This window comes from Rhinolophus sinicus, chromosome 13 (assembly GCF_057876585.1).
Source record: "Rhinolophus sinicus isolate RSI-liver-muscle chromosome 13, RSI-T2T, whole genome shotgun sequence".
Lineage (NCBI taxonomy): Eukaryota > Metazoa > Chordata > Mammalia > Chiroptera > Rhinolophidae > Rhinolophus > Rhinolophus sinicus.
In genome coordinates this window covers 46,892,762-46,910,640 of record NC_142513.1, presented here as the reverse complement: position 1 = coordinate 46,910,640, position 17,879 = coordinate 46,892,762, and the positions used below count along the sequence as shown (strand labels likewise).

The 17,879-nt window shown below is 44.7% G+C and overlaps 2 protein-coding genes across 6 annotated transcripts in view; one reads left to right on the top strand and one right to left on the bottom strand.

Moving 5' to 3' along the window:
• Nucleotides 1–784: 784 nt before the first annotated feature.
• On the top strand, nt 785–12,126 carry NIPA2 (NIPA magnesium transporter 2). Of its 2 annotated transcripts, XM_019753211.2 has the most exons (7): nt 804–1,047; nt 1,694–1,833; nt 2,713–2,943; nt 4,358–4,414; nt 5,667–5,757; nt 7,815–7,975; nt 9,968–12,126. In XM_019753211.2, the coding sequence occupies exons 3-7, from the start codon at nt 2,805–2,807 to the stop codon at nt 10,597–10,599; spliced, it is 1,080 nt and encodes a 359-aa protein (XP_019608770.2). In that variant the 5' UTR covers nt 804–1,047; nt 1,694–1,833; nt 2,713–2,804; the 3' UTR covers nt 10,600–12,126. The 2 variants fall into 2 exon arrangements, with proteins under 2 accessions (XP_019608769.2, XP_019608770.2); XM_019753210.2 differs by lacking the exon at nt 1,694–1,833 and having other exon boundaries at nt 785–1,047.
• A 478-nt stretch (nt 12,127–12,604) lies between these two features.
• The window catches only part of CYFIP1 (cytoplasmic FMR1 interacting protein 1), a 59,984-nt gene continuing 54,709 nt past the window's right edge, over nt 12,605–17,879 (bottom strand). For 3 of the 4 annotated variants that reach the window (XM_019753209.2, XM_074317258.1, XM_074317257.1), the window contains exons 27-31: nt 17,266–17,338; nt 16,701–16,795; nt 15,689–15,927; nt 15,181–15,328; nt 12,605–13,396 (exon numbers count right to left, since the gene is read on the bottom strand). In XM_019753209.2, coding sequence (XP_019608768.1) covers nt 13,232–13,396; nt 15,181–15,328; nt 15,689–15,927; nt 16,701–16,795; nt 17,266–17,338 — 720 coding nt within the window. In that variant the 3' untranslated portion in view covers nt 12,605–13,231. The remainder of the gene's footprint in view (nt 13,397–15,180; nt 15,329–15,688; nt 15,928–16,700; nt 16,796–17,265; nt 17,339–17,879) is intronic. The other variant, XM_088789305.1, reaches the window with a different exon arrangement.

The window sequence follows — 17,879 nt, the reverse complement described above, 5'->3', positions numbered from 1 at the left end:
CAGCTTTATTGAGGTGTAAATGACATACAATAACTGCACATACATAAAATATACAATTTGGTAAGTTTTGATATATGTCATGATGGTATACGTTGAAATCATCACCATGAACAAAGTCACTCTGCAAAATGTGGGCACATGGATGGGGAGAGAATCAGCTGTTTTTCATCATGTACCACATCACCAGAGACCAACTTGCCAACCATCTTTTAATATTCAATGTAATTCCTTACTTGACACGTCCTTGAGCTAGAATTTGGCTGGGACCAAAGGTACCGCCAAACTCAGATCAAAAGCTTTTAAATTAGAAGCCGCATAGTTACTTATCCCAAAACCAGAGTTGTCAGGAGTCCAGAACATAACAGCTCAATGGGATTACAGTCTGCAAAGAGCAAATTATATTTGCATTTTCTGGTTCAATAAGTATATGATTCATTTCTGAAAGATTTTCACCCAAAATGCTTTCGTAGGAGGAGCCAAAGCGGGATAGCCTAACAGTGGGTTTCCCACGTATCTCATGAAAAGTAAATAAATCCAAGTGTCGCGAGATGCCCTTCCAAACCACAAACTCGCCCAAAGATCGTATCTATTCCGGGATTCATACAGTTAACCCGGCGTCTCGCCCCGCCCACAGCACTTGGTCCCGCCCCTCGTGGTCCCCGACACGCCCCAGCCTCCTGTCCCCGCTCTAGCCCGTCCCCCGCCCTCGCGGGGTAAAGAACCCGGAAGTCGGCCCGACCACGCCCCGGGACCGGACCTTTTCCGCGCTGCACTGAGCGTGCGCGCGCCGCCTTACGTCACTCGGCCGCGCTGAGGCTCCCCGCGGCGGCGGTCGTCGCTCCCTGCCACCGCAGGTCCGGAGGTCGTCCGGGCCGAGTTCCCCGCGGGCTCCCCATGGAGGAGACGGCGCAGGCGGGTGCAGCTCCGGATGCTCTCACTTCCCGCTGGACGGCGACGAAGGCGCTGGCCGCGCGAGCGCAGGAGGGAGCGGCCCTGCGGCCTGTGTGAGGGCGGGAGCGGAAGTGGCCGGATCCGGAGCGCCCGCGGGTGAGTGAGGTCGCGGGTCTTCCTCCCTGACGGCGAGCGCGGAGGGGCTCGTCGCAGGCCCCCCGGCTCCGCTCGGCTTGGGACGCGCGCTCGCGGCGCCTTTCTTTGCCCTGGGACCCCGTGCGTGTTCTGTGATGGAAGCGGTGTTCTTCGTCACCTGCATCGGGAAACGCCACCGTCAACTGGTTGTCATTAAGTCCCACGGAAACCTGACGTGGCCCTGTCCGGGGCGTGTGTTCATTAAGTTCATTAAAATAAGAGAGTTTTAGAAGATTGTCTCAGTGGAGATGTTATTAACTGCCAATTGAACAACCTCAGAAGTCTGCTGTTTTAATTTACTAACTTTTATAAAGTCACTTAATCCTTTCCCGCTGCATACAACTGTACAAAACTCAGTATACATTTAGTTTTGTGTTTGTGTCTCTTTAACGTCTTTACTAGAATGTTCAATTCGTTTAATACAAGACCACGTCTTAGTTCTGTTTCTAGAAATTCTCTGCCATGTGCCCATTTAGTACCTTTTTTTTTAATAAGAGGAAATATGAGAGAACAGATCTTTGTTTCATGGAGGCTAGTCACCAAATTTTAAAAAGTACTTAGTAACTATTCAGTCTTTTTGCCTACTTCGGTATTTTCTTCTTTCCAGGCCACAGCTACTCTGCCAGGGTTTAACAGTTTAAATGACAATAAAGGGTATTATTTATGAGGAGATGAGAGTGAATAAGTCATCTCTACTTCTTCCAGCCTTTTTTTTTCATAAGAGACAACATATTATTAAACTTACATGTAAGTTAAATGTTTAATTAATAACTAATATTGCTAAATTAGGGTTGCCGTTATAGGTTCTGTAGTATTTATGCTTTTAAAAATAATTAGCCAGATGAGAGATTGGAAAAAATTATAGCCGTGGAAGCTAAGCAGAAGTAAAGACTAAGAACTCTTAAAGTTTTGTTGAATGGACAGTTGAGGGGTAGAGGCCAGTGGACCTTAGGTTCCGTGTCAGGTTATAATTTTGTGGTCTTCTGCATGCAACTTAACCTCTAGATTTGGTTTCTTTAGCTGTAAGGTGCGGGTAATGATATTTTATTCTCAATGTATGGGTTAGAAATAATGTATCACCCAGAACAGAGCTCCCGTGGGTGTACAATAAGTGGTAGTGGTTTCTGGTAGAAAGAAGTAGTAATAAAAAAGAATCATGGGAATTTTCAGGATATTTCTATTGTAGAAAAATACCCTGCTGTGGTACCTACCTACCCTTGCTTACTCAGTGTGACCCACAGTGGCCTTTATTTTCTTAGAAAACTGCATGCCTGCTCAGACCTCAGTGCCTTTGCACTTGCACCTTTCTCTGCTTTGTTACTTTCCCATCTCTTTCAAGCCTTTGCTCGATGTTACTTCTCCACATGGCCTCCTAACCAACCTAGTTAAAATAGAAGCCCCTCAATCCACAGGTTTTTAAGTATAGTTGTATATTATGGTGCCATTTTTGGCCATAATTGGAAGAAATGTAATTAGGTTAGTGTTAAATATAAACAGTAAATATTTATTTTCAATAGTAGTAAAGAAAATATTCCTTTATGAAGAGGGAAATGGAGTCAAATTTTGAATTGCTTATGAGCTGTGAAGATCCTTCTGTGAAATCTCGTTTTGTTTTTCATTGTTTAGGTTTGAAGACTGCATCATCCTGCCTCCAGCACTGGCAGTTCTCTGTCGTGTGGTCAATGTGATTCACGGGGACTTCTTAAGTAACAAACGAAATGAGCCAAGGACGTGGAAAATATGACTTTTATATTGGTCTGGGATTGGCTATGAGCTCCAGCATTTTCATTGGAGGCAGTTTCATTTTGAAAAAAAAAGGCCTTCTGCGACTTGCCAGGAAAGGCTCCATGAGAGCAGGTAGGTTGTGCCGAATGTGACTGAAATGCCATCAGTGTGTGCTTATGTGCTCAGGTTCTTTGGCTTTAGAAGACCACGTGTTCGTTCCTAGTGAGTGTGTTCAGAACTTGGAACTGTGCAAGAGTTAGTTATAAATGTTTATAGAGAATCGAACATCAGTTTTGTGATGAGAAGGTGTCAAAGTAAGTTAACTACTCACTCCCACAGTTAGTACCGAAGTGGGGGCAGGTACTGATGCCCAGTTAGCAGCCAGGCTTGTCTTTAAGTTTTGATATGTCTACAGAAAAGGAAGTAAGGGTCTACGAAAAGAGGCAGAAGCTTACTGGAGGCTAGGCTCCTTGGTCCGTAATAGTAGGAATTTGACTTTGACCTTAGCCATTTTTCCTAATGATCTTAAAGGCAGGAAGGAAAGGGGGCTTATCTGGGTTGATGCGTCCTCGGTTCGGTGAACTTCTGAAGGATGGTCCCAGTTGCTCCCTAGAAACTGCTGACAGGTCAGGAGGCCCTGGGTGTACTTGATTTTAGTGGACCCTACTCTGATGTTGTGTGGTGCGTTCACAACAGCTCCCAGCATGTTGCATTCTGGTCAGTTTTCCGTCATTCAGCTTTTGCTTGTTCTGGACCTGGTTATCACCTCCCCTTTCTGTTGTCCATGTCTGTGGCTAAACCTAATGAAGCCGTCTTCACAGTAGCCTCTGTTAGAATTTAGGGAACAGGAGGAAGTATCGGCATATACTGCTCGAACAAGTACATTTATTTATTCTTCACTCTTGGTCCCAAGGCACGTACTCTCACTGGCCATGATGGGTATGCTTGGCAGAGGGTTTATTTGCATTGGTTTTTTCTTTTGGACAAGGGCATTAAGTACCAATTGCTTGATTTTATTAGTTTGGTTGGGAGGAAATTCAAGTCAAAAAGCAGGTTGCGTATCCTGGCCACTCCAGACAATGAGCAGTGCTCAGTCTTTTCATTAGGGGTCAATATAGGACCCCTTTCTCCAAGGTTACTACCTCAGAAGTGGGCCTTGTCCACACCTCGTGGCTTATCAGCTTTCAGACTAATTCATTTGAAGTCGGGCTACTTCTTATTGGTTCTTTTTCTTTGTTTATTAAAGCTGAGTTCACAAAAGAATGAAGTATAAACTGAATATTTAAGGATTGATTTAATTCCTTCATTCAACACTACAAACCTAAACATTTTTAATATTCTCGTGAGCCTCACATCTTCTTTTTCTTTATATAATCATAAAAATATTCTCGAAGAAACCCCCTTAGGAAATCATGATGAAACCTTTATTCAAAGTAGTAATAATCAACAAATGAGATATTTTAAAATCTGTCATTACTGATAGTTGTCATAAATTTATAAGAGCCTGATAATCTTCCAAAGAAGTGAAATCTGTTTTCCTTCACAGGTCAAGGTGGCCATGCATACCTTAAAGAATGGTTGTGGTGGGCTGGACTGCTATCAAGTATGTATTCACAGCACGTCAAGAAAGTATTATAGTTGTATATTGAAGTATTTTTATATACTATTACCAAATTTTAAAAGTTTAAATACATCCTATTTTTTAATGAACAAAACTCAAAATATGTAAAATTTAAGCCTGTAAAAGTAATTTAGCAGTTTAATAGCTTATTTAATTTGAATGGGAAGAATTTTTGCCTATATGATTAAAACATGTCTTACCGACCTTTGTGTTTTTTTAAATTCTGCTCGGTTTGAGAAGGTAATTTTGAGAGTGAAAGATGATAGAAAACATCCTGTTTTCAGTTCCTCCTCCTCCATTGGTTTCATTACTCATTGGAGAGGAGGGAAGCATTTGTTAAGACTATCCATGCTTACTTGGATGATTTCCTTTAAAAGGTACACAGAAAAAATGATCCTAAGACACCAAGGCTTCAGAGTATTCGTGTCTGAATTATGTAAATGTTCTCTCTAAGTTTAAGAGCAGCTGAAATAACAAAGAGGCTGATTTGACTATTCATTCAGTAAATACTATCTTTTGTATGCCGATTGTCCTAGGTGCTGGAGATACATTAGTTAAACAAACAAAAAGACAAATCTTTACCTACATGAGACTTGACATTCTAGATGGAAGATAATAAACAAGAAAAACAAAATGTGTGTGTTAGTGATAAATGCTGACATTCACAAGGAGTAAAGTAGGTAAGGGATGTAAAGTGAAGGACACATTGCTTTACATTTTAGGAGGAGGAAACTTGCCGTGCATTTGGTATTTTCCCTCACCAGTGTGAGTTTTAGGGGAGCCATGTCTTACCTTTGCTCCCCTGCTGTGTCTCCTGATCCTAGGAAGGCATCTGGCACGTAGTAGGTACCCAAGGATATCTTTTGAATGTAAGAGTTGAGTTTTTAAAAAGCCAGTGAAAAAGACACGGGAGAAGTGCTTTCACATCAGTTTTAGCTGCTTTTAACTGGTTTGTGTTTATTGTCACAGGATATAAATATTAAGATTTTTTATTTAGAAAGCTTAGATGTAAGTATAAATTAGAACTCTTCAATTAAAAGTATAGCTTTGTATTGTTTCTGACTGGTTTGGACTCTGTTCTAATGTTGATAATTTGTAAGAGAACCCTTATGAGTAGTTGGGAGGAAATATGGAAATTACTAAATACAGTTGAAGTAGCATATAAAAATGTAAATGTAAATAAAATGCAGGCATTTAATGTTCTGAGCATTTTCTTTTGTTGTCCATCTCCAAGTGGGAGCGGGTGAGGTGGCCAACTTTGCTGCATATGCCTTTGCACCAGCCACCCTAGTGACTCCGCTGGGAGCTCTCAGCGTGCTAGTAAGGTAAGGACCCCGTGCTGCACGTGTCAAACAGCCGCCGCCTTTGGGGCCGGGAAGTATTCAGTACCATGTGATTCCCCGTGTTCAGCGTAAGCCACATGTAAACATCATTGAGAACGTTACCTTCTGTGCGCTGGCTGGCGGTGAACTTGTGGGATAAAATGCCTTGTCTTACTTGTAGTCAGAGCCAGTACTAGTTTCACTTTGATTGCAGTCTTTTAAAACTCCAAGTTGCACTTGTCACAACATTTATCATATGACATGTGCACTGGTAATGATAGATTTCTGTGCCCATGACAGAAAATCACTGATTGCGGCTAGGTCATGTGCCTCTGAAGACTGGCCAGTAGGGTTCTCAGGAATTTTTTTCGCTTTCCCATTCTCGAATCCTGAGATACAAACTGTTTTCTGTTCTCCACAATGAATCGTTTCTGCAAAGTGACAGCCGATAAAACCAACCACCTGGGCTCAAGGAGCCAGTTTTCCTGATTTCCTGAGAACGGGCGGGAATTCCACCCAGAAACCCTACTAGCCAGACTTGTGTACAAGGAAAGAGCAGTCCAAGATGTGACCTACTCTTGTTATTTTAATGATTAGTCCAAACAGCTCTGCCCATGCTGAAATCTAGATTTTGTTTACTAGTCCCAAAGCTGACTGATAGATATATCAGTTAGTTGAGATATGTGTGTGTGTGTGTGTGTGTGTGTGTGTGTGTGTATGTATGTGTATATACACACATATATTTGATTTCTATATATAAATTTTATGTAAATCAGTATTACATGTAAATTATGTAATTTTTCAAGATACTGTGTAATATGTAAAGATATATTACAGTACATGTCTTTTATCCTTAATTTTCTGTATATTATACTTAGGTTTATACTGTATTTTTTTATTTTTTTTTATTTTTTTAGATTTTATTGGGGAAGGGGAACAGGACTTTATTGGGGAACAGTGTGCGCTTCCAGGACTTTTTTCCAAGTCAAGTTGTTGTCCTCTCAATCTCAGTTGTGGAGGGTTCTGTTCAGCTTCAAGTTGTTGTTCTTTTCAGTATTAGTTGTGGAGGGCGCAGCTCAGCTCCAGGTCCAGTTGCCGTTGCTAGTTGCAGGGGGCACAGCCCACCATCCCTTGCGGGAGTCGAACCGGCAACCTTGTGGTTGAGAGGACACGCTCCAACCAACTGAGCCATCCGGGAGCTCAGCGGCAGCTCAGCTCAAGGTGCCATGTTCAATTTTAGTTGCAGGGGGCGCTGCCCACCATCCCTTGTGGGAGTCGAGGAATTGAACTGGCAACCTTGTGATTGAGAGCCCGCGCTCCAACCAACAACTGAGCCATCCAGGAGGCGGCTCAGCTCAAGGTGCCTTGTTCAATCTTAGTTGCAGGGGGCAGAGCCCACCATTCCTTGTGAGACTCAAGGAATTGAACTGGCAACCTTGTGGTTGAGAGCCCACTGGCCCATGTGGGAATCGAACCGGCAGCCTTCGGAGTTAGGAGCACGGAGCTCTAACCGCCTGAGCCACCAGGCCGGCCCCTATACTGTATTTTTTTTTAACAGAAAACCTTTATTATAATAATGCAGAGTGATAGTACTAGCTAACTTTTTAAAAAATATACTGTATTTTTTATATTTGGATAAAACTATAAAGTGTTAAAACTTGGAAATTTAATAGACAAATTATATACAATTAAATGAACATGTAAGAAGGATGCATTGACCAGTAGGGATAAATTAGTTGAGATTTTTAAGCATTGGTTTTGGACATAGACTCTTACTTAGGATATAAATTTGTACCATACCTCCATTTATTGTAAATTCCATATTGATTTCTTACAGTAGAAAGATGGTAACTCTCCTGGTTTAGTATGATGAAGGAGGGGGTTCCCTAGAAGCTTTCATTTTATGATTGGATACATTTTCTTCACTTTGACTGAAAGCCAGAATCTTACAAGCTCAGTGTTTTAGTTTGAGTTCAGTAATTTAAAATCTGAGTTATGTTGATGTTTGAAAATGAGAAGAGCAGCTGATTAATCTTCTCCCCACTTCCTCCCCATCTTAGTGCCATTCTTTCTTCATACTTTCTAAGTGAAAGACTTAATCTTCACGGGAAGATTGGATGTTTGCTGAGTGTTCTAGGATCTACCGTTATGGTCATCCATGCGCCAAAGGAGGAGGAGATCGAGACCTTGAATGAAATGTCGCACAAGCTTGGGGATCCAGGTGAGAAGATGAAAGGCTTCCCTAGTCTTCCTGCAGTTCCCTCTTTCATCCAGGGTTTACTTTGATCAGAACCTGTGTGCATGTAAAGAGGCAGGTGGCTCCAGTGGCTTACTGTGACGCGGAGCAGTGAATTGCTCCCGCGGTAGCCGAGGTGACGCCAGTGGCAGGCACGTGCCTGCTGCTAGGCAGCACGTCCCCGGAGCCCGAGTCATTTTCAAGTCTTTGTATGAATTTCAGTATCAGGATTATTCATGGGCCTATTTTTATTTGTGTTTTCCCTTTTGTTTTTAGTCATTTAATTTTGTCTTTGGCAGTTTTGATTGATGCTGGCCACAGAATATTACCAAGAGCAGAGGTTTGAGTGAATGTGAATTTCTTCTGGCAGGCAGAGAAGAGTGCAAGAGATCACCTCCAATCTCAAGGGCTGTTTCAGGCTTTGTCAGGGCTACTTTCTTTCCATTTGGCCTTTATTCTTGGTCATAGACCTGCGGGCTCTCAGGTGATAGGCTGGGGTATTTATTTGGACCTTGCAGCTCCGAGCTGAGAACACCAGTGTCTGTCTCAGCACCCAGGACTGCAGGCGCCTGCTCGCCCTGGCGGCCTCAGCATGCTGTCCGCTTGGCTCCTCTGACCGCAGCGTGTGCGCCCACCACGCCTCACTCGTCTCCTGAAACTTGCACACGCCCAGGTCACCGCCTTCTGCTGGTCTGGACTCCCTGCTCTAGAATTCGCGGTGGCCCCGAGGGAGAAAGCAGAGAGGACTGTTGGCCTCACCTCGGGTGCTTCCTCTTTCAGATGTAGTCCTTTGAGTTCTGGCTGCTTCCATTGCGCTGTATTTCATCTTGGTCTCTCTCGGGATATCAGTGGTCGTTTTAGTTTTTGTGGGATGCTCATGGATCTGTTTTGAAGTGTTCCTCAGCCTACATGGAGCAGTGGCCTCACTTTTTTCTGTTGGTTGGGTGCCTGTCTTGCTGACCCTCCGCTGCCTTCTGAGTCAGGCTGCTCGGATCCCCGGCGCCTTCCTGCCTGCCTGCGGGCATCCTGGGAGCTGGGGGGGTGGGGGGGGTCGCTAAACGTCAGGCACATGCTGCAGCTCTTCAGTCCACTGCCCACGCTCAGCTGGCCCAGTGTCCTGCAGCTCGAATCAGGGGATCTCATTGCTGCTTCAGTGTCTCCTCTTCACCCCACTTCCAGAGGTACTTTGTGTTGCAAACTGAGTCACTTTCTAATCACTGCTGATTGGGGACTCGGCTTTCTTGGCTCTGCTCTATCCATTAATCCTCTGCTTTCTGGCTTCCATACTATTGTTGCTGTCCTCTCCTGGTCTGTAAAATTCCTGTGCCTGTTTTATCAGAGTAAATGCACGGGACGTGCATGCCTCAGTGTGCAGAGGACAGTGTCTCTGGCTGTGAGGGTTAAAGGGAATCCGTGCAGATGGCCGAGATGTCCCTGCGCCCTGCCACACCGTCGTGAGCTGTCGTCATGCTGGGGTCAAGTCTCCATATTCAGCTAGAACCCTGACAGTAATTCTCAAGTTCTTTTTGACTTATTCTTTATTCCAGCAGGGAAAATATTTTAAAAGCTTACTCCTCTTAGAACAAACTTGATTTCTAACTCCTGTTTGTTCTTAGCATCTATCAGTTGTTGAGCGTTCAAGGTCAGCTCATGATGTCTGTGCACTAGTTTCCAGTTGCACCTGTCCTTCTTTACCCCACTCCAGTGGGTGGGAAGTAGCATGGTATTTCTAGAATGGACGGCTGTGGGCTGCCTTTGGTGATGGTTTCCCAGTTGCTGAGTGTGAAGCACATCCGGTCTCCAGAGCGCACGGCATGGCCGATGTGAGCACGTGAGTGCCTGCTGGGCGGCCAAAGGCCCATTTCTATTTTAGGGCCACACTGTTCTCCTTCCTTTCAAGTTGAAAGTTTGTTTTGGATTGTTTTCTTTCACTATTCAAACATTTGACTAAATACAACTTGTCTTGGCCTCCTGCAGCTTTTGTGGTCTTTGCGACCCTCGTCGTCATTGTGTCCTTGATACTAATCTTCGTGGTGGGACCTCGCCACGGACAGACAAACATCCTCGTGTACATAACAGTCTGCTCTGTGATTGGGGCATTGTCGGTCTCCTGCGTGAAGGGCCTGGGCATTGCTCTAAAGGAGCTGTTTGCTGGCAAGCCTGTGCTGCGCCAGCCCCTGGCTTGGGGCCTGCTGCTGGGCCTCGTGGTCTGCGTGAGCACGCAGATTAACTACCTGAACCGGGCGCTGGACATATTCAACACTTCCATCGTGACTCCGATATATTACGTCTTCTTTACAACGTCCGTTTTAACGTGCTCAGCTATTCTCTTTAAGGAGTGGCAAGACATGCCTGTTGATGACATCATCGGTACTCTGAGTGGCTTCTTTACAATCATTGTGGGGATATTCTTGTTGCATGCCTTCAAAGACGTCAGCTTTAGTCTGGCAAGTCTGCCTCTGTCGTTTCGAAAAGATGAAAAAGCAACGAATGGCAATCTCACCAATATGTATGAGGTTCTTAGTAATGAAGAAAGTGTAAGCTGTGGCATTGAACAGCACACTGGTGAAAATATCTCCCGAAGAAATGGAAGTCTGACAGCTTTTTAAGAAAAGTAATTCAAAGGTAAATCTTTAATTGTTGTTGGTAAGTGAATTTGAGTATCACAATGTGTCTGAAAAAGCACTCTTTTCAAATAATGTTCTCTAGAGACAATCTTTTGTAAAGTTGGACCAAGAAGTTACTTTTCTTACATTTAAATGATGGTAGCTCACTAAAATGACCTCAGTACCTGGCCAATTTTTGTTAACATGTATTGTAGCAGTGTTTAAAGTTTTCCTTCACCAAAATCTAAATGCACTAATGAGTTTAAGGTCTATGAAAATGCTTTTTCATTGATGATGAAAGTCTGAAATGTACATTTGTCATCCCGATTCCATCAGTCCCTGACCATTTTAAGGCTTTTTGATTTGGAAAAGAACAAATTCATCCCAATACATTATCCTGTGATTTACCTTACCTACAAAAATGACTCCTGTTTGATGAATTATTTTAATTTTGAAATGTTGAAGAGAATCCTAAGTTATTACACGAAGGAAGCTAATTTACAAAACAAAGGGTATGAAATCACCGCTCAGAAATGGTTCTCAGGCTGTGACTTGTGCCTGCGCACATTTGACGGCCTTTCTATATGGCCTCTGTGAAACCAGCACATCCCGCTCCTGTCGGGCGCCAGGCCGGTTTTTTGTTTCAGTTTAATCCCTTGATACCTGGAAGATTACCGTTTTACATCAGCTCTTGTACTTTTCAGTGTATTTTCATAATGCGTTTTATTGTCATTTGGATCTTCTAACAACTCTGGGAAATAAAGTCAGAAAACTAGGGTAATTTTTTAAATTTAGTTCCTGTTATAAGACAAATTGAAATGAAGTTCTTTCTAAGTCTGTATGCTTAGAACAAACTTAAGATGTTTGTAAAATCTGGTTTCTTTGTACTAAGTATTTTACTTTGCTTGAGAGTTTGTTTGGAACACTATATATTTCAGTCTTTTAAAAACATCAATGAAAAATGTTTACGGAAAATTTCAAACATATGCAAAAAATGTGGAATAGTATAATGAATTCCCTCCAGCTTCAGGACCTGTCATCGTAGCAATTAATTGGCCTTAAAAAAAGGTGACAGTATCCACTCGGGGAAAGGCAGGACGTGGGCTTATGTCTACTCTGCTGCTCCTGCCCGGGGTCACAGGTTGACTGCTGTGTAACCAGCCACCACTGGCACCCCACTGTCCAGGGTGGGGGTGTGTATGTGAGAGCGTCCGGTGGTGATGGCGCTGACACCCCACAAGCTCTCCATTTATCAGGGAAGACTTGTCCGTCTCCAAGTTTCATGAAGTAACTCCCCCTTTCCCGACATTTTATTACCCTGTAGGGAGCCTCTTCAGACATTTTTTTTTCCTACCGGCCTCCCCCCATATAATTTTAATACCACAGATACACTGTATATTTGTTTATGTTCTGTATATGCGTGCTTTGTACATAATAGAGTGAGAACCAATTTTCACCCCTTTGGGTGGGATATTGCCCTCATTGAGAATGCAGAGGTTAATAATAAATTCTTAATTATTTAACATCTTACAGCCTTTGTCTGGTACATGAGTGTCTACTGCATATTATTTGGTTTGTAATTAAGTCATGTGAGTTACTTTGAGTCATGACAGTATTTTTCATCATACTCTGTACTTTCAGCATCGGGTGAGAGCAGATACCCACTTATTGGTAGCCGAGTGCTGGTCCCACAGTTGTTGGTTCATGTTAACAAAAGCAACAGTTCTGGGTAACTGTAAAGAACAGCTCCAGTTCCCGTTACTCAGGGTAAAACAGTACAATGGAACAAACAGTGCTCACTTTATTTTCAGTAGCGTGTCATGCTGCTGGACTTCAGTGTTTCGTTTCCCAAGCCACATGGAAGTTACTCCCTAACATGGCCTTGTCCGTTCTTCAAGGCTTCAGGTGGCCGAGACGCAGACCTGCTGGGCCCAGTCTGTGAACGTGGGTAAGCAGACGCAGCACCTTGTCTGAGCCAGGGCATACGGGCCCAGTAAGTGAGCACAACTAGGTTTCATTAGTTTTATTTCTGTAACTTTTAAATCATCCCTCACAAATTAGATTTTGTTACAATGGCATTTAGTAGAAATAGGAATCAAGTTCACTAAATTCTGAAACATTGACACAAAAAAGGGAAGGGAACAAAGACTTAGAATTCATAAAAAGGACCTTTAGAAAAACCCCTAAACAAAAGCTAAACAATCATTAAGGTTAATTCTAAATGGTATCGGATTTCATTACAATTACCTGGTATTAAGTTTCTTGCTTAAGTTCATAAATTTCCCCCTAAACATTACTGACTCTTTGCTAAGGGTTAAATGGACATAGCTTTATGACATAGCTGTTGGAATATTCCATAGAAAAATGGAAAATGACTTTGTAAGAACATGATGGCAACAACAGCAGCCAATAGTCTCAGACTTTCTAGTTACCAAAAGCATATACCATTTTAGTCTAGAAAAATAAGTCAAGTTTATAAAATTTTTAGATTGAAAAGCACCCCCTTTAACAGGCACAGAGATACTGAAAAATAGCCCCTGAAAATCTCACTGATTGCTTATGAAAAGAAAAACATGCCCTATAGTTATGAAACGCAGTCAGTACTGGGACTTCAAACACAGATGATCTGCACCCCTCAGCTGCTGGCCAGGGACTGGTGGATTGGGGGCTGGAAGCAGCGGACGTGCTCCACAGGCGTGCTCTCGCCGTCGCCTGACTTCAGGTACTTGTCCAAGATGGTGATTATCTCGTCATTTAGAATCTGGAACTTACGAATTCTCTCCACCATCTTCTTCAAAGGCTGCAACAGTTAAAATGTCAAGATTTTCACATTTTCTCAGAAAAACTATAGCAAACTATTGATATACATACCATCTTTTTAATGCAACTATTGGAACAATGAATATATTTTGCATTTAAACACATTCCTCTGTTGGTTTCATGCTATTAACTAGACTTTCTCATTTGTACAACTTACAAGCCTATTCAACGAACAGGTATTAAGAACCTATGGTGTGCTAAAAGCTGGGACTTTAAAAGTCTAGGTAATATGGTCAGTGGGGAAACACCAGTAATCTAATGGAATACACGTTTCAGAATCCTGGCACAGTGGACAGGATGCTTCGACACACAGTGTTCTATTGCATCAGAACTGGATCAGGAAAGCACACAGGACACACTCGAAAAGTACTGCTGTTTGTGCCCATGCAGGAAGGAGGTAAAGCAAGACTTCTCAGGGACAGATGCCACCAGCAGCAATGGGATGAGGAGACAGCCTGGGCTCTGAGAAAGCTGGACTACACCTGGACACTCCCTGGGAAGCCAGGACCCTAATTAGGCTACAGTGGTGCCAAGGTGGTAACAGCCCCTGGAGATGAGAAGCCAATGGAAACCTGGGGAGAAAAGCAGTCCCGATGGAGTTTAGTCAGACAAGACCTGGCACAGAAAGCATCCGACACCCAGGGAGTATGTCAGCTGTAGATACCCTGGAGGCCTCAGACGCTAGAAGTAAAAGACGTACAATAAAATACGTGAATTGTGTGAAGAAATAAAAAATGGCCAATATTCAGTGAAAAAGAAACAATTATCAATTAACCACCAAGATCTGAAGAAGAGCCAAACTGAAATTTTAGAATAAGAGTTTTGAAGACAGAGCGGAAACGAATTACTTAACTGAAGAAAGTACTTTGCATGTAGCCCAGACAGGAAGGCCATGGAGGTGTGGGAGGCAGAGCAGCCCCTCAGATGTCCCCCAGTCCCTGAATCCTGTGAACATGTGACCTTCCACAGCAAGAGAGACTTCGCAGATGTACTTTAGAATAGGGAGTGCCCTGGACACACTAATAGCCATGAGCAGAGAACGTCCTCCAGCTGGAGGCAGAGAGATGTGGCAGAAAGGATGTGGTGAGAGGGACTTGACCCGGCTCGGCTGGAGGGGCTGTGGAAAGCATGAGAAGGGATGTGGGCTAAAGAGCCTGGAAGGAGACAGGGATGCCAGTCCTCCAAGTGTAGGGAACCAAATCCAGCCAACCACCTGCAAAAGCCTAGAAGCAGATTCATCCCCAGAGGCTCAGCTGAGCCAGGCTGTCCCTGGGCTTCTGGCCTAGAGAGCCGGAAGTAAAAACTAACGATATAGGAAAAACTAAATACTATAGGGCAAAGGGTAAGGAGGCCAGAATATAATCTAACACATGTCTACTTGCAGTACCCAAAGAACAATACAGAGAATGGAAGAAAGGCTACAATATTTGAAAAGATGATGGCTTAGTATTTTCTAGAATTCAATCACAAAGAATCCATAAAACGACAAAGACAAAAAGATCTAAAAAGCAGCCAGAAATCACACTGCCTACCACGAGAGGAGCCTGAAACGGGAGACAAAACCTGCCACAGTGGAGCTAGAATATGAGAAGAGAATAAAAACGGGATCCTTAGTATCTGACTGCCAGGCCGCTTTACTTCCCAATTACATTTCGATTCATTTGGGGAGTAAAAGCAAGCTGCAGTTGGTGGCACCTCAGGTCCCTGGGATTCCCAGACGTTGTAAGAACCAGAAAAGAGGCTTTTTGCGGAGCGGGCACGTACCACGTTTTTGATGACCTCATCTTTGCCGTCATGTTTCTGGACTCGGAGGAGGTGGTAGCAGAAGTCCAGCACGGCAAAACGCCGCTGCTGCCCGAGCAGGACGATGACCATGCAGCCCGCCCAGTGCAGCCCGTCGCCAAAGCACTGCCTGGAACCAGGGGCGACAGCAGAGGCACGGTCACTAAACCGTGACCCCGACGGCAGTGACCACCCGAGGAAGAGAGCGCCGAGCTGCCGGGCGTGGCCATTTGTGGGTCCCTCTGGAACTGTTTCCTGACCTGTCCCTAGAGTGTGGACCCTCCCTGAGGAAGGACTTCAGGAAGCTGTGGGCCTGTCTGAGGAAGGGCTCCCAGGAAGGGCTCCCCGAAGCCGAGCCCTGAGCCAGCTGCTGTGCATTAAGTGAGGACCTCCGTTTGGGTGGCTTTAAAGCAGCTCAGCAAACCTCTAGTCTATTTTCAGGGGAACGCAGCTCCCGCTCCCCGCTCCCTGTGCACTGAGCATCACTTACTCGACCGTGAACTCGTGTGTGCCCACAGGAATGCAGTAGACAAACTGCATGGCGCTCCACAGCCTGTGGAACTCAACACACTCGTCCACATGCATGACCCCATTGCTGGGCAGGGGCCCGCGCCAGATGGGGTCGTCCAGAAAGGTCCGGATCCGGGTGAGGATGACTTCAAACATGGACAGGCCACAGCACAGACGCTCCTTTGTCAGCAAGTCCCCCTCTCTCGCGATTGCAATTTGCTGTAGAAAAGACGGAAAGTCACCGGACACTGGAACACTGACCAAACCATTCCACTTTGGTTTCCGATCATCTCGGTTCACAGAGGAGGATTTTCCCATATAAGCATCCACAAAATTAACGTCAGCTATTACCTATATGTCTTATAGACTAACTATAATTCACGGCAAGGAGAGCTGTTGAGTACAGCTGTCCTTAACCTGGAATGACTTTGCCCCCAGAAGATATCTGACAACGTGTGGACACATTTTTGGTTGTCACAGTTTGGGGTGGGTCTAGTGGCATCTAGTGAACAGAGGTCAGGGACACTGCCAAACAACTTACAGTGCACAGGAAAGCCCCCCCTCACCATGGTTTAAAATGGTGACAGTGCCGAGAACGAGAAACCCTGATGGAGCTGAGTTGACACAGAAATGTAGAGCTCCGCCCTGACACCGTACCTCCTGTCTCTCACTCCACATTCTGTTCCTCAAATCTCATGCAAATGCCTTCTTTATGAAGGGATGGACAACAAAAACAGGTGACCTGTACCATGTCCATCTTCCATGCCAGGCGATGTCCTGAGCACTTTCGCACGTGTTAGCTCGTTCAAACTTCCCAGCCACCCCGTGATGAGGTCCTGCTACGAACCCCACTGAGACATGGGCCTGGGGCCCATCTGCCTCACGAAGCCTCCTATCCGGCCTCAGCCACAGCCCGTGCCCCACGCCCAGCCCCGCCATGGCCAGACGTGAACGCCCCCATCACGAGCAGCAGCCGTCACAACAGGCGTTACCTGTGGGGTCCCCAGTCTTTCGATCAGAGGCACAAGATGCAGTGGGGCGTACTTCGATTCTAGTCTTTTCATTTTGGCATCAAGTCTCTCTCCCTCTGCAGTGGAAAAAATATTTTATAATCTGTATTTTCTGTGAAAAATGATTGCAAAATTGTCATTTTATCAAAAAACAGGATTTTTAAGTTAACAGGGTACATATTTTTGTAGAACTGGCTCATTTGATATTTTAATTCAAACTGACAGAACTGATTTTCTGTTCAATATTCACTTTTTAAAACTTACTGAAAATTCCAAATGTCATCAAAAGCAGGGAGCCCTCTGCATCCTGCTGCAACAACTTCCAGCCCAGCCACCCAGCACCCCAACCCCTGCTACCCAGAGCACACACTCCAGTCCTAAACATGTTTTCAATATTCACTCAACTATAATATGTTACCAATTACCCCCAGTTACGACTGAGCAGGCACCGAACTCAGACAACGTGGCCTGTAGGTGTGGGTGGCACAGATGGTGCATGAGCACTGCCAAGGGCAGTGGGGACCCCGTGGTCACGCACACAGCTCACCTTTCACATGGACCCTCGGCAAGATGTTCTGGAAAGGGGCTGCGTGCAGCAGGTCACACACTTCTTCTAAAGACTAAAGCAGAGCAAAGAGAGAAGGTCGCGCTGGTGGACAGAAATCTGGTGCTGAAAACGCAGTGAGCCTCGATTGTGACCCGCACGGGGTCCGTGCTATTTGAGGGTGGGGTCGGCGCCCCTCACCCCACATTATTGGAGGGCCAGCTGTTTACCTTTCCATTGGGTGTATAATAAATACTCTAAGCAGCAGAAGGCGGGGACAATGGGCATGCCCTCTGTTCTCCCATGAGAGTCACTACCACGGGTGGCTGTTAAGTACTCAGAATGTGGCTGATGCTGCTAAGAAACTGAGTTGTTAATTCAGTTTTAATTTTAATTTACTTTAATTTCAACACAGACATGAGTAAAGCCATCACTGAATGTGGCCTGTTTTCCAGAATTTACTGGCATGGCAGGCCCCCCCACCCCCAGTTTATAAGACAGCAGCATAGCTGGGAGGGGGCTTCCTGTAAACAACGCTGGAGGCGGGTGGAGTGGTGGCCTCGTCCAGCACCCAGTTCCAGCTCTTGCATCACAAACTCCTTTAAACCAGAAAGGAA